Raw genomic sequence first — 14,448 nt, 5'->3', positions numbered from 1 at the left:
CTGCCAGTGCAGGCGTTTCCTATTAGGGGTAGACATTTTAATTATGTTTTGTAATATAAAACTAGTTTTTTTTGTTTTATATTTAGTTTTTTGTAACTCCATCAGGGATTTCTGTTGAACAAACGTATTCCCCATGACGTAAGCAAAAAAGCAGTAGTTGTGCTCTGATAATAGTTTTGTGCATACCTCCAGATTATGTGCGTGCTCAAAGCATGGCAAAGTAACTTTGATCATATTTCTTCCCCATTTGGTCTGAAAAACAGCTGAACCTCTTGATCACATCTGCATGCTTTTAAGCATTTAGTTGCTGCCACATGATTGGCTGATTAAATATTGCATTAATAAGCTGGTGTACAGGTCTACCTAATAAAGTGGTCACTGAGTGTGAGTTAATATGGAATACATTTGATTCCTCTAATTTTGCTGATGCTTAATCCATACCATAGTAAGACCATTCAGTCAAGTTTGCAGCCATTCAGATTTATCTTTACAGTAACTTTAAATGGTCTTCATGAACTGGACTTAAAGTCCTGTGAAATGAAACAGGAGAGTGTGGGCTTTGTGCAGAGTGTGCATAGATTTCAGAGGAGAGTGTTGCTAATCTACAAGTGCCACCACATATGTCTCGAATATGGAGAAATCACGAATATAGAGTTTCATGAATATCGTGAAAACACGATGTGGCTGCATCCTGCTAAAACACTGGTTTTTCATGGAACATATTTGCCACCGTTTTAGCCAGTTATAGAGATTTTGGTTGGCAAGACTGTCCCAAGTAACACCTCTGGTTGATTGGGCACCAGTAGTCCAGCTGTACATGGAAAGTTCTCCTCTGATGTAATTCAGAAAATATTATTCAAATATTATTCAAATATTGAATGTCTCGACATTATTGCTTTAGACTCCAGTTTATTAGTAGAAACAGCAGAGTTTAAGACTTCAAGGGGAGCAGAAACGGCCATAGAAGAGGATGCTCTGAGTGGGGTTGTGTCTGATGAAGAACAGGAAGGGATGGTCTGCGGTGAACCTAATTGGGCCACATCGAAACTTAGACTTGACAGCAGTGGCAGCAGCAGCCTCTGTGCCCTCCTCGTTCACCTCCACAAAGGCCTTGTGCACCACTTTGGACACCACCAGGTCATCGCTGGGAGACATGCCAGAGAAATCACTTTTGGACACAAGGAAGGCATCCTTCATGCCCATACTGACCAGAATATCTTCTAGGTCATAGCTCTCTTCCATCTTGAACTTGGGCAGAGCTACATTTACCTCAGGAGTACCCATATTTTCAGGCTGTGTCCACTGAATGAGCTTTTCGTATGTAAGCTCCCTTTCCAACTGTCGGAAAAAAGAAAAGAAAATTGCAAGTGTGGGATTCTCAAAGTTTAGAAACTCTTTATCATATACCATACTCTGCCAAGTTTGAACCCAGTAGGTATCGTCTTGATTGCCTTGGAGCCACGATTATAGTTGACAAAGCCATTCAATTATTGTACCACAAATTCAGTCTTACCCTCTCAAGCCCTGTGGAGTCATCCTCAATCTCTCTGGGCAGAATAATGAGCATGCTCAGCTCTTTACCAATGTAAGGCATCTCCAGAATATGACAACTGACCTCCGGAATGAACCCCAAACCAAATTTGGCCTTCTGGTGCATCATCTGTACTGGCTTACTTTCATTCTGAAAAATTCAAGATGGTGGAAGTCTTTCACATACAGTTGTAAGCAAACATCTGGGCACCCCTGGTAAAAAAAATAATTTATAATTAATATCTTGGTGAACAGAAGCAAACCTGAACTGTAAATGTTAGTTAAACATGAGACCTTTCTGCAAATTATAACTGTTTATAAATGATTTTAAAAAAGGAAAAGGGCCCAGTGCAAATGTTTGGGAACCCTTTTGGATTATTCTTTGTTACTCTTTTCAATGAGTCAGGCGAATATAATTTCAGGACTGAACTTTTTATTCTTTTAACTCCATGACTAAAGTATCAAACTGCAGTGGCTGTTCTGTCTGGCGTGAACAACCATGGCTTCCTCTAAACAGTTGTCCAAGGATGTCAGAATGAAGATGGTTCATCTGCACCAAGAAGGGGAAGGCTACAAAAACTCTCAACATTTCAAACTGCCTATTTCCACTGTGAGAAACATTATTAGAAATGGGAAGATAAATAGAATAGTTGAAGTCAAGGCAATTTTCAGACAGAATGGCCAGAGGAACCCACACATCACTACAAAAGAGCTGCAAAAAAGAGGACAACAGGACACAGGACAACAATACAATATACTTTAAATAACAAAGACATTGGTAAAGACATGGCAGAGTTGCCAGAAAGAAGCATTTCCTACGATTTCAACACAAAATTATAAAAAAGAAAACATTGAGAAGCCTGAAGCCTTTTGGAACAATGTGCTTTGGACTGACAAATCCAAAATTGAACTTTTTGGCCACCACCAAAGAAGGTATTGTTAGGGGAAAATGCCCTTTTTAACATTTCACAGGTGAGCATCGTCTGATGAAACGGATCCAGTGAAAACACAACAATAGCTATTCTTCTCTTTAACTTTCGTATTTATTTGCAAAGAAATGACAGAAAGTGAGAAAGCTTACTGGCTTTCTGATTTGAATCAGACACAGTAAGACTCTTATACACACTTTTCCTGAAGGGGGGGCTTTACCAAAACAAAAAGACATGAAGCTGGCCATGAACATTTATCAGTATTTTGTCTTCTGAATACCCCTTGTTGACCTTGCTGTAAGACCAGAATGTGCTAGCTGAGAAGGCGAGACATTAAGGTCAAAGGCTGTCTGCCTGCTGGAGAGAGACAGAGAAAGACTCATAGTAAGCACTTAATTCAGAAAGTGGTCTCATAGTAATAAGGATTATCACTAAAAGGTTATTTGTAATCATGTGATTGTCTTTATGTTAACACACATTGTCAAATCAATTAAGAAAATTACCCTTACAGTATCTTTTTGAGAAAAAGTGTGAAGCCTTTGTAAAGAAGAACACCTTGCCAACTGTTGTGTGGCAGCTGGGGGCACAGAAAATATTGTGTGAGTGGAAGGAAGAATAGATTCCACCACATATTAAGACATTCTAGAGGCTAATGTTCGAAGGTGAGTCTAGACATTGAAGTTGAAGATTGGGTATTCCATCAAGATAATGATCCCAAGCATACCTCAAAATCAACCATGAAGTACCTCTAGGAAAGAGAGATGAAGGTTTTGGAATGGCCACCACAGTCCCCAGACTTGAATATTATTGAAAATCAGTGAAGAGATTTCAAACATGCCATACATGTTAGAGGTATTCTGCCAGAAAGAATAGGGAACATTCCAAAAGTGAGAATTGAAAGACTCTTAGCTGGCCACAGGAAGGCTTTGCAAGCTGTTATAGTTGCCTGCGGAGGAGTTACAAAGTACTAAATGACAGGGTTCCCAAACTTTTGCACAGGGCTTTTTCTTTTTTCTTTTAAATCTGTAAAAGATTAATGTTAAATAAATTAATAACTGTAAAATAAAAAGTAATCTTGCTTTAAAATGTGTCATGTTTAAATTTGTACCATTTTGAGGTCAGGTTCCCTTCTGTTCACCAAGATATTCATTGTGAAAGCTTTTTCACCATGGGTGCCACAAAGATTTCTTACGACAGTATAAGTAGTGCAAAAGGTTGTTTTTTTCACTTGCACTTCTTTTCAAAATCAACAAAACATGCAATTTGACCAGGGGTGCCCAACCTTTTGCATAACATTGTAAAATGTAAAGATATAAAATAGAACACAAGAAAATAAAGCAGAATTGATCATTCGTCTCTCATGAAAGGAAACATTTCACTTCAAAATAAGGCTGGATTATTGGCTAACACTACAACACTCAGATATAATAAGAGAAAACATGCTCAATCTGCAGTCAGTTCTTCATTAACATTATCATAGAAAGTGATGTCAAGAAGAGACTGAACATCATGGTGGATGAAACCTTCTCTGCATCAGTGCAGGCCACAATTCTGAATGAGAACTCTAGTCAGGAAACTGAGTAAGCATGAGCTGTTACCTTGCTCAATTCGAACGGAACTTCCTTTGTGTTGGCCTCTTTGAATTTATTGTCCCAGTTACCCTTAAAATAGATGGCATTCACCAACACCAGTCTGGTCATATTGTGAACAATCCCTGCTGCCAACAAGTTCTTGATTTTCTCTATAAAAAAATGACAGGAAGTGGAGTTGTACAGATGTGACTGTCATAGTACTGTATAGTAAGATATACTGTGAAGCTACTGAAAAACTGCATTGTTTTGGATATTGCAGATGTGGATCATGCAGAAGTTCATATTCGTTTCCACACCAAACACGTGGCAAGATATTTGAACTGATAAAACCCAGTAGTCTTTGTCTCCTTGATTTCAGTGGAATACATAGGCACTGATGTAAAGCATTCACATTTGTTATCATTTATTAGATGCCAAACAATGGAAACTGACAACAGCAAGCAGCTGTCCACTTCTTGATCATTTCAGTGGAAGATAGAGGATCTGCAAATTTCAAATGAAAGTCTCCTGAACCTATAGATGTGTCTGTAACTGCAGTTACCTTGAGTCTGCTTCTCCACCCAGCTGTTAATCTTCACCCTTTCATCCTCTGCTTTTTTTTTGAAGTCAACAGTCTCCAGCTCTGCCTGATAGAACTTCTTTGTGTCCTGAATGTATTTCTACAGATTTAGAAAGATAGTGAATGCTTAGCTGTGTCTGGCTTTCACCGAAAAATTGATTATTTCCAAAGGATTATATCAAGTTCTGATCAATGTTTGGGAGAGAATCATCCATCCATCCATTATCTTAACCTGCTTATCCTGAACAAGGTCACAGGGGGGCTGGAGCCTATCCCAGCATACATTGGGTGAAAGGCAGGAATACAACATGGACAGGTCGCCAGTCCATCACAGGGCACACACCCCATTCACTCGCACACTCATACCCATGGGCAATTTAGACTCTCCAATCAGCCTGACCTGCATGTCTTTGGACTGTGGGAGGAAACCAGAGAACACGGAGGAAACTCACGAAAACACGGGTAGAACTTGCAAACGCCACACAGAGAGGCCCCGACCGACCGGGATTCGAACCAGACCTCCTTGCTGTGAGGTGCTACCCACTGCACCATCCATGCCAACCATCCGTAATCAATTAATTTTAATTTTTTATCTTTTAATTGAGGTCAGCATCTCAAAATTAAAATGACAATAAACATGCAGTACGAAATAAAATAGGGATTCAAAGCAGGAGCACACCAGTCACTGTGTCATGAATTATGTGTTCATATTCAATGACTGAAATCATCATGTCAAGTTTAAGGTCTTTTTGTTAATTCCTCCAACTGCACAGTGCAGTCACTGGACTTTAAAAAGTACCAGGTCACTGCAATTTAGGTGATATCCATAGCATGTGCTGTAGACCAGAGAGCTGAGTTAGTCATCAGAGATAGATGGAGCAAGTCTTTGAAAACAACAGTTATTTAGTTTTCCTTGCATTGAAGGCTATATGAGGTTCAAGGAGTACAGATTACATACTGTTAAAAGCAATCTGGAAGGCGTGGTCCAGGCTAGGGGAATTCATTTTTGTTCCTTAAATGCATATACACTCACCAAGCACTTTATTAGGAATTTATTGAGCTTATTTTTTAGACTTCTACTGCTGTAGCAAATCCACTTAGAGTCATGATGCATTGTGTGTTCAGACATGCTGTTCTGCATACCACTGTTGTAATGTGTGGGTATTTGCATTACTGTCACCTTCCTTTCAGCTTTGACCAGTCAGTCAAAGTTTGACACATTTTTTCCACATTCTGATGGTTGATGTGAACATTAACTGAGGCTCCTGACCCGTATCTACATGATTGTATGCATTGCACTGCTGCCACACAATTGGCTGATTAGATCATTGTAACAGGTAATAAAGTAAAAATGTTCCTAATAAAGTGCTCAGTGAGTGGATATGGAGCTCTACCTGCACACTCTTTTCAGCCCTAGTGCTGCATTACAATAGTTTTTCAATAAATGCTCACCTCTTTCAACTGAGTAACATAAAATAAACTATTTTTGATACTGTGCCAGATTTGCTAATAAATAAAATCTTAAAAGTATGATCCATTTGGTCAACATAAGTGAATACAGGCTGGAGGCTAACAACACAGAAACTCTGACTGAAAACAAATCACAGTGCAATTACTACCTGATTTCAACACTCATAATGTCTCATTCTCAACTCATCTGATCCTACAATAATCAATTTTACACACATTCCTTTCCAAGTACGTGCATGAATTGGCAAATGTATTGGAAATCTGTGCTGTTCATCAACAAAACATTACCTCCACAAACTCGTAGGATTGCTCCCCATACAGGCGATTTGCCAGGCTCAGAGCATACGGGGCACCCTCTTTGTTGAGCTCAGACATCAGTTTGTTGAATCCAGCATGAATGTCATCATCAGCTTCATGAAGGGGAGACTGAAGACAGGCACAGGCAAGCACTGTGTGACACAGATTTCCTTACAGAAATGCAAGCTAGGCATATCATATTTCAATTTCTTCTGATGAATGAATCATTTTGATGATTCCATTAGCACTTTCTATTATAGCAAAACAATATATGAAACTAAATTCTATATAAGATGTAGCACTGTATCAAAGCCTGTCTTAACAATTATGTCTTATAAATACAATCTGAAAGAGCTTGCTTAAAAACTTTTTCCTGACAAGATAAATTGTCCTATCTTTTTTGTCCTATTCATCAAAAATAGAAATAAGATCAATGTAGAATACTAAAATACTTAAGACACTTAAACCCGGTACCTTCAACAAGCCAAAGGAAAAGGAAGACAGTGATAAAAAAGGAAAGATATTGATTAACACATTTCAAAAAAGACAAGAATTTTGGGATTGAGATTTACATTTAAAGACCAAGGGCCTCATTTATAAACGTTGCGTATGCACAAAAGAATGCGTACGCCACTTTCTAAGCAAACTTTGGCATTTATAAAAAACGAACTTGACGGGAAAATGTGCGGTCCTCCACGGAAACTCTGACCCATGCGTACGCACATTAACTGGAGAAATTAGAAACTGTGCCTTTAATGCTCGTGACGTAAGACCAGGAAAACGGGAAGTGAAACAGGATGTAAAAAGGTATAAAGATTTGCCGGGAGTTGTGGCTGGGTATGGCTGCTGTAAGGACGTGCTTCGTCCCTGTTATACTTATTAAAGTGTTGTTGAATCTCGCTATACGGGTTCTCTCCCTTCCTAAGTGCAACACAACATTTGTCGACGAGAGAAGTCGAAAATGATATACAACAGATGCCACTGTGTAAAATAAATCGAAATTCATTGTTGTTGATTGTACTCTTAAAGGGTTCTGATTTTCTGCATGTTTACACTAGGACTCGGAACTATACTGTACTCTCAGGTCCTCTTTGCACTTGTTCTTGTGTTTAATTTGCACTTTGTTGTACGTCGCTCTGGATAAGAGCGTCTGCTAAATGCCATGCAATGTAATGTAATGTAATGAAATATTACCTCTCACGTATCATATACGAAGAGTTAATTTGCAAAAACGGATAAAAGCCTCTCTTACAACGAATAAACAAACAGCGGTTTGATTGATGCTCCCTGGAGTGCCCAAAAAATATGATTTAGGATGATAAATATGAACGGAGTTGTTGTAAAATCCCTCAAATATGTAGACGAATTGTTAAACAATACTTCATGTTATTAAATGTATTCTCATAAATAATATGGTGAACAGTCGGACAAATTGCGCTGCACTGATGCCGTTTACAATGCGTCAGTCGGGCAGATACGAGCATAGTTTCATATATTGTTATCATATTCATATATTATGTTTTATAATGTGTTTATTGTGATACATTTTTGTTCGTTTTATCTCTTAATTTTGTAACTGTGTTTTCAATGGTGCTAGACAAATAACGTGTATTATTATTTTTTATTATCATCGTCATCATCACATTCGTTGTGCAGAAATGTTCGTCATTTACAATCAATCAGGATAATTCCCACACCTGTAGCTTTTCAGAGGCAATCAAATGGCTGAAATCCCTTTTCTTGGCCTTCTTTTCAGCGTTTGCCATTGTCGTCTTCGTGAAATGCATATTCATTAGGGGTGTTTCACTGCCTATTTATAGGCAACTGTGGGCGGGACATGAAGCTGGCAAAGTTGCGCCACATTTAGAGTTGATTGTGATTTATAAAGGAAAACTGGCGTGGGACGTGCGTATGCACTGTTTTATAAATCAGAATATTTTTTTGCGTACGCACGTCCTAGGTTTCATGCTTACGCAAACTTTTGACGTGAATCCTAAGCACAGTTTTATAAATGAGGCCCCAAATGTCTTTAAATTAATATTTCGAAAGACATTTTCTAATGTATTTAAATGTCCAATACAAAGTATACAAAAGTATAAGTACAGGGAAGGGCAAAGACAAACTCTGCAAATTGGAAAAGCAAAATTACCTCAACGATAATGTAGCTCACCACTCACCCACCCAAAACCCATTGTTAACACAACTTACAGACATCCCTTGTGGTTAGTAAATTCAGCTGCAGTTACATGTTTTCTCACCTTCAACACCCCTGATGGAAGCTGACTTTTTACTTCTTGTTGTTGCAGTCCAGGAGCTTCAGGTTTCTTCTCTTCTCTAAAGCGAAGCACCTATAGCATTATCAACATTTTAACACCGTGATGACATGCACGTAGACATCTTTAGTAGACACTGAAAATCAAACGACAGTGTGGCTATAATCCTGTGAACATCATATCAAGCCTTGCGTCAACATACTCTTAACAAACTTTTTATTTCACTCTGGATTGACCATATTCATAGGGGGAAAAACTTGGCAAAAGAGAACATTTAACATTTGTAACACTGATGTGTTCATTTCACCGCCATGTGTTATGTTCTGTCATACTGTATGTATTGCAATGCACTTGAAATTGTATATACCTACATTATTATGGATAGTACTGTATTGTACTGGTGATTGCGATTCTATAATTTTATGTTGCTATTTGACCCTGCCTTGGCTTGGAGGTTTTAATCTCAATGTGAATTCCCAGTCAAATAAAGGTTAATATATTTGAGAAACTGTATAAATCCGGCATATTTAATAGCTCTCTTGGAGCAAGCTCCGACTGTACATGTACAGTCCCCTCCAAAAGTATTGGAACAATGCTCAATTCCTTTGTTTTTGCTATACACTGAAGACAATTGAGTTTGAGGTCAAAAGATGTACATGAGATGACAGATCCGCAGAGTTTCAGCTTTTATTGACTGGTATTTTTGTAAAACAACTTAGTACATATCACCTTTTGTATCAGACCACCCAATTCTTAGGTGAGTAAAAGTATTGGAATGTGACTTTACATGTGAAACAGGTGTTTCTTTTTTCCAAGATGTGTCCTGTTAGATTGATAGGTTAAACAATAAATAGTTCTGAATGTCTACTCTTGGTTTTAGCCTTAGGTTTTGCCTGTGAAGACTGCATTTGTGTTGGAAAAGATGAACCAACATGAGAACTGTCTTTGGGAGAAAAATAAAACATTTTGAAGCTTAGACAAAGGGGAAATCATTGGGGATAGCTTGTACAACAACTTGGAATGTCCTGAAAAAGAAAGAAACCGCTGGCGTATTAAGCAACAGACATCGAACATGTTGATCAAGGAAAACAACAGCAGTTGATGACAGAAACATTGTGAGAGCTGTGAAGAAAAACCCCAAAACATCAGTCAGTGACATCACAATCTCCACAGGGCAGGGGTGAAGGTATCGTAATCACCTGTTTGGAGAAGATCTAGAGAGCAGCAATATAAAGGCTATACAACAAGACGCAAACAATTTATTGGTAGTAAGAATCAGAAGGCGAGATTACAATTAGTACAGCGTCTGCCAAATGACTAAAATGTAAATGTATGCAGCCTTGTTGGTGTGTCCCCCTCAGCTGAGGAGATCTCAGATGGGGATGGGGGTGGTTGATGCTGTGATTGTGGACTGCAGAGGGGAATTTGTCAGTGCATCCCCTTGGATTTTAATTTTACTTTCTTCACTTTGTTTGGAGTCCCCCACAGATGGACTGCAAGACAACCGCCAATGCAGCCTACATCCAGCACTGTCCCAGCCGTGTCCTGTGTAATATGTTACTCCCATTTCTCAGAGTGAACAGACACTGCACTAAACATTATTAGCCCTGCCTCTGTTTACTGACCGTGCTGCCTACACAATGGCGGTACATCCTCACAACAGTGGTCAGAATGGTTTTATCTTTTCTTCTTTTAAAAATTTTTTTTTTTCCTCCAAAATATTAGAAAACGGTTTTCAGTAGGCTGATCATCAGGCTGTGACTTGCACCTTAAACCTAAAAGAGCTGCTTCCACTTGACTGACACACCCTGAGCAGTGACTCTCCTCCCACTTGGGCGAGCAGTTAGTCTCAAAATGACCAGAGGCATCGGGATCATCTGGAAAATATTAAATCGACAGAAAACCAGCTCGAAACACGCCAGATGCTGGCTGTAAAATAGAGCCCCTAGTGTTACCCTTGGCTGTACCTGTATCAGCAGGCTTGCACTGCCAGGGTAAACTGCCAGGTAGTCTGGTCTGGAAGCAGCAAGAGCTGAAAGTGCTGGGCGTGTTTTTAGGTACTTTGCAAAACATGAAAATAAATTGGAAAGATGTGATTGAAAAGGCTTGTGCGAAAATGTCTAGGTGGCTTCTTCACAGGTATCTTTTAGAGGTAGGGGGTTGATTTGAAATAACATAATGGCATCAGCTAGTGGCACAAGTTGGCTGTGCCGACACCAACTGAAGGATTCCTCCAGTCAGATCACTGGTTCATTTATTCTCATCAGGGCAGCCCTGGCTTAGGGCAGTGGTGCTGTATCTGCCCCTGCAGGAGGGAGTACAGGGGGCTCATGGCTTTCCGGTTACAGGAGGTTCCTGTTTAAAATTGATGTGAGTTGGAAAGAGACTAGGTCTAGAGCTGGAACGGCACTTGTTCCTGATGGAGCTAGAGCCTACACACAGCTGATTTCACTCACTTTTAAGTCTCTGTGTTGTGGGCATGGATCGATGCACTCTGTGCGAGACCATATGGACAATGGAAGAACTGCGTTCAAAAAATCTGCCTCCTCTGATTTTGGCCAGTGTAGGGGCCCAGTTCGTAAGGGCTGGTCTGATGAAACTGGCCCATTTAAGGAGGTACTGAAATGACTTAGCAATGCATTTACGCAAAAAGAATAAGTAGTTCAAACTGGCATTTGCTTCGGTATAGTCGCAGCAAAAATATAGTTCTCGACAAAAGCAGATTACAAAATGAACTTCAACTTCAGTAAACTTCAACTGTCATATTGAAACATGATTTTTTTTGATGTAGAGAAATGGTATCAAAGATTGTTAGTATATGGCTGATGAGAATCTAAACTGCTGTTTTTGCAACTTTAGTCTTTTTAACAATCTGGCATTTTGGGTATGATATACAGTTTTTCTGTGTGATATAAATATGAACGCAACAATAATTTGACACGTCAACTCAACCACAAGTGGGCAGAGTGGATAGGATTTTTTAAAAGGTGTTTTTGCATAAGGTGTACATAAGAATGACACCCCTCCAGTCCTGGTGGGAGCACATGCCATTATGAAAGCCATTGTCTCCTTACTTTCTTACCTGTCCTTTTCCCAGGTAGCCTACTGATTAAGGTGATTGCCAGCACCTGAGTGGGACATTTTAATGGAGGCTGATTCCAGTCATGCTCTCTCTCACAGAATGGCTCACTGGAACTGGTGTGCTGATGCTTCTTCAATAGTTTGTTTGCGAATCTCTTTTACCAAAAATAAATCTTAATTTCACTTTTGATCCGTCCACCTCACTTTGTGTTTGGTCAGTAACAAGCCCTGGCTGTAACAACATTCAGTAAGTCTTCTCAATGGATGATCCCTCTGTAGCTTATTAATGCAGTTGTGTTGTGCTGGGACGTCTGAGAGTGGCACTGTGCCTGGGTGAACTCACCTCAGCTATCTGTGTAGCTGTGTTCCCCCGGGCGCCCATGTACACCATGGCCAGAGCTGAGGAGATGCTGAGTGGAGAGTAGAAGATGTTGTCCGTTTTCTTACTCTCACTTATCTTCTTAAACAGGTCCAAGGAGAACTTGGTATTTGCAGCACCCAGTGACTCCATTGTTGGTCTCCTGGAAGGGCAATCATTTCAGAAAGAAATGCATCATGCAATAGGAATGAAATATCTTTTTGCAACAGTAGAATAATATAGAATATACAGTTCTGGAAAGCTATAGCTACATACACTTGACTCACTCTTTTAAATACTCTTTACATACGTTTGCTTGTTGGTTAAGAAGGAAAACAGTTTTTCACTTTTCTATGGCTGCTATACCTTTACCAAAACTGGTATTTCCAGACACGGCTGACTATGATGAGAATCCCACATATAATATCCACTTTTTTATGAATAGCAATTGCATTCAAGCACATTGCCCTCCACAAGTATGTTAATGGTAGTGTAGGAACTACAACTCCCACAAGACAATTCCGCGACGTCCAACCCGCATGACGTGTAGCTTGCTTCAGTCAATCCCGTAATGGCGGGAGCAATAAACTTTCCCGTATAAGAGCAAGACATGTTCTCGGTTTCCCTCTCTTCTTCCTTCTCTTGTTCATTCCCTTCTTCGACGCACCCTTTTTGGCCATTCGCTTCAGCTCATCTGCTCCGAGACTCGAACAGAGGCTGAATGCTGCACAGCGCACTACCAGGCCTACGGACACACCTAGTTACCTCGCGGTAACTTGGTAGCCTATATAGCGAGTGGAAACTGGTGTACGCGGAACGCTACATCAGTTTACCTCTGCAAAGCTCACCAAGGAACAACATCAACGAACCTTTCCACCCGGAAAACATCCACCAGCTAACATCCTTCCAGCAACCGAGCGGCTAAGATGGGAACGCCCCAGCTTTGCGCACCTCTCCAGGACACGCATTCACAGCACCATCGCGGCTCCTATAAGGACAGCGCGTCTTTTGGATCCAATGCGTATGGACTCCGTAAGAGAACAAACATTCAGGCATAGCCAGTGTTTAATTTAGTCTTGACTGATATTGTGAATCTGTGTTCTATATGTGTCGTCTTGTCATTGGAATGTATTTTGTTAGCCATATATATACATGAATTGATTCGCCGTCTTTCGCGTAGGTAATTAGAGTAAAACTACGCAAGTAGTCTCTTCTCACAGCTAACTCTATCACTGACACGCCCAATTTACCTTTCCTTTGTCCAAGGGACATACACACACACACCCTAATAACTTCCCGTTAGTTTATCTGTTCTGTGTTTGTACGTTTGTTTAATAAATATATTTTATTAAACCCGGTGTCTGTTTTGGCGTCACATAGACATGAGAGCCGAGTTAAAGCAGTCTTTCGAAGAACTTTCAACCTTCAGGTTATCGGTATGTTTAATCATTAATATTAGTTGTTTTAATGATTAATTAAAATACTAAATTTGTGGTGAGATATTTCTGATAACTAATTTTATGAGACTGATTACTTTTTGCAGTTCTACTGCTACATAACATTAACTGCCGCCCCGGTTTCGTTGAGTAAAATCCCTACATTTATTTGGCGGCCCGTGCGAGGACCCTACAGTAGAGTGATAGGTTTTACGTTGGTGCTACTGGTGCCAGTCACTTTTAGTATTATAGTATTACCACACTCGATTTAAAATCTTAAAATCATCTTGGCTGTAACATACAAGCCTGCATAAGTAAGGCATTTAATCGTTAATCGTTTAATCATTTAATCGTATAGGCTAATTGATATTATGATTACCATTCCAGGATTAGTGCAGTGTCTACTACGTTAAAGACATGTCTAAAGAATATCTCACTGAAAGTTGATGCCACGCAAGCTGGTTGAATACTCACCTAGTTCTCTTATTGTTTCTTCCAATTCCTATTTTCTTCCAATTTCTTTCCAATTTTCTATTTCTAGTGGTGTCTAGTCAATCACAGACAATGAGTGAAGCTGAAACTTCACAAGGAGTACTTCTTAGCCAGGCACGCCCACATCGTACAGTACGATCTGTCCACAGAAGTACACACACTAAACTTGGAAAACCGCCTGTATGGAAATCGGTCATTCGTGTTTGCCCTGTTAAACTTTTATTTTTGTTTCTTTGTAATGTGACTGCAGATGAGATTATGGAGATATAATCTCCAGATATGGAGACTTTTTTCTTGGAATAATTGTCACACAAAAAAAAATCTTTGAATGATTGGGCACCAGCATTCTGCATGTACCAGCAGTGCATAAAATGTTCTCCTCTGATGCAATGACTGAGCAGCTAAGTGAAAAAAGCAACCAACACAGTAGG

At 39.7% G+C, this 14,448-nt stretch overlaps 1 protein-coding gene across 4 annotated transcripts; it reads right to left on the bottom strand.

Annotated features, from left to right (window-relative positions):
- Positions 1 to 939: 939 nt before the first annotated feature.
- Positions 940 to 12,242, bottom strand: LOC133126995 (leukocyte elastase inhibitor-like). 4 transcript variants are annotated; one of them, XM_061239574.1, is made up of 7 exons: positions 12,075 to 12,242; positions 7,053 to 7,068; positions 6,369 to 6,490; positions 4,593 to 4,710; positions 4,058 to 4,200; positions 1,514 to 1,681; positions 940 to 1,338 (listed from the first exon to the last, which is right to left on the bottom strand). In XM_061239574.1, exons 1-7 carry the CDS (start codon positions 12,240 to 12,242, stop codon positions 940 to 942), a joined length of 1,134 nt encoding a protein of 377 aa, XP_061095558.1. The 4 variants fall into 4 exon arrangements, with proteins under 4 accessions (XP_061095558.1, XP_061095556.1, XP_061095555.1 ...); XM_061239572.1 differs by lacking the exon at positions 7,053 to 7,068 and having other exon boundaries at positions 12,056 to 12,242; XM_061239571.1 differs by lacking the exon at positions 7,053 to 7,068 and having other exon boundaries at positions 6,369 to 6,529; positions 12,071 to 12,242.
- Positions 12,243 to 14,448: the final 2,206 nt, after the last annotated feature.

Source organism: Conger conger, chromosome 4 (assembly GCF_963514075.1).
Source record: "Conger conger chromosome 4, fConCon1.1, whole genome shotgun sequence".
Taxonomy (NCBI): Eukaryota; Metazoa; Chordata; class Actinopteri; order Anguilliformes; family Congridae; genus Conger; species Conger conger.
Note: the sequence above shows the minus strand (reverse complement) of the source record. Positions and strands in the feature narration are given on the sequence as shown.